The sequence below is a fragment of the Wasmannia auropunctata genome, unplaced genomic scaffold (assembly GCF_000956235.1).
Source record: "Wasmannia auropunctata unplaced genomic scaffold, wasmannia.A_1.0 LD336064.1, whole genome shotgun sequence".
NCBI lineage: Eukaryota > Metazoa > Arthropoda > Insecta > Hymenoptera > Formicidae > Wasmannia > Wasmannia auropunctata.
The window spans coordinates 1,495,240-1,497,039 of record NW_012026826.1 but is presented as its reverse complement, the minus strand read 5'-3'; the positions used below and the strand labels follow the sequence as shown (position 1 = coordinate 1,497,039).

Sequence of the window (1,800 nt, the reverse complement as noted above, 5' to 3'; positions counted from 1 at the left end):
CTTGGAGCAGTACTTTTACAGAACAATCTACCTGTCGAGTATGCGTCACGATCACTAAACGATACACAGAAAAACTATGCCCAAATTGAAAAGGAGGCTTTAGCAATATAGCATTTGCCTGCAAGCGTTTCCATCACTATATTTATGGTCGACAAGTTGTTGTTGAAAGCGATCATAAACCTCTAGAAGCTATATTTGCGAAACCGCTAAATAAGTGCCCCGCGAGGTTGCAACGTATAAGATTAACCTTACAGCCTTATGATATAAAAGTAAAATACAAACCAGGAAAAGAGCTCTTCATAGCGGACGCACTATCTCGTGCTTATGTAATAGACAATAGTTCTTTATTAAATGAAGAAATCCAAGCACAAATATGTATGATAAAAAACAATCTACCAATAAGTGATATGCAATATAAACGATTCCAACAAGAGACTCGTTTAGATCCTGATATGCAAATACTAAGAAAATACATAGAAACAGATTGGCCCTTAGATAAACATGCGGTTCCAGATAGCATAAAAGTATATCTAACTTACAAAGACGAACTTTCAGTGATAGACGATATAATCTATAAAGACACTCGTATGGTTGTTCCTTCTAAACTACGACAAGAAATGTTAAACAGAATTCATTACAATCACTTAGGTATTGAAAAATGTAAAATGCGTGCTAGAGAGGTCCTCTTTTGGCCCGGAATGTCGAAACAAATTACTGATATGGTACAAAATTGCGAAGCGTGTCTACGTTTTCAAAGAGCTCAACATAAAGAAACGTATATTACAAGAGACATACCGCATGGTCCATGGCAAGTGATTGGTGTAGATTTATTTCATTATGCAGGCAGTGAGTACTTATTAGCTGTAGATTATTACAGTAAGTATGTGGAAATCGCCCAACTTCGCGATACCTCTAGCAAAACAGTTATAATACATCTTAAATCGATGTTCGCGAGACTTGGTATACCTCTCTTAATATATTCAGACAATGGTCCTCAGTTTCAGAACACACACTTTCGCGATTTTGCATCAAAATGGAATTTTAATCATAAAACTTCTAGTCCTAGATATCCACAGTCCAACGGACTCGCAGAACGTTTTGTCGGAACAATCAAGCAAATGTTAAAAAAATGTGAGTATGACGGAAAAGATATTTATCTTGCACTTCTTGAATATAGAAACACTCCTATAAGTGACAAAATACCCTCTCCTACAGAACTTATGTTCGGTAGAAAAATTAGAGGTATATTGCCAAGTACAAGAAACTCTAAACAGAACTTTAAACCAGATGATATTCGACACATGCTTGAAGAACGACAAAATGTTTACAAGAAATATTATAACAAATCCGCAAAAGACTTAAATTCCTTTAAAACAGGTGATCAGGTTCTAATTAGGAAAGATACCCACAATTCACTACAACCTGCGGAAGTTGTGGATATCTGCGATAGGCCTAGATCTTACAAATTGGAAACGTCCGATGGATCCAGTATAGAGAGAAATCGTCGACACATATACGCAGCCCCTCGATCCCAAAAACCATATTTGCGTAATTGGGAATTAGAATGTAATCTGTCTTCACAGTCTGAATATAATCATGCTGAAAAAGATAAGAATTATCATTACGAAAATGCACTTAATGAACAGATGGTGTCGACTACTTCTCCAAACGTTGAGCATAGCTCACTAGTAACGGCTGATAATTCGCCTAGTCAACGTTCTACACGTCCGTCGAGAATTATCAAGCCTCCCTCGTACCTTAAAGATTATGTTACTTACTAAGATATTGTCTTCTCCTACA

The 1,800-nt window shown here is 36.6% G+C and overlaps 1 protein-coding gene across 1 annotated transcript; it reads left to right on the top strand.

Annotated features, from left to right (window-relative positions):
* Positions 1-407: 407 nt before the first annotated feature.
* LOC105450311 (uncharacterized protein K02A2.6-like) lies at positions 408-1,781 on the top strand. The gene has a single exon (XM_011690095.1). The coding sequence runs from the start codon at positions 408-410 to the stop codon at positions 1,779-1,781; it is 1,374 nt and encodes a 457-aa protein (XP_011688397.1).
* Positions 1,782-1,800: the final 19 nt, after the last annotated feature.

Bases quoted from the DNA above. Each gene is read 5' to 3' on its own strand.
- LOC105450311 (XM_011690095.1), top strand. From the start codon at position 408: ATGCAATATAAACGATTCCAACAAGAGACTCGTTTAGATCCTGATATG.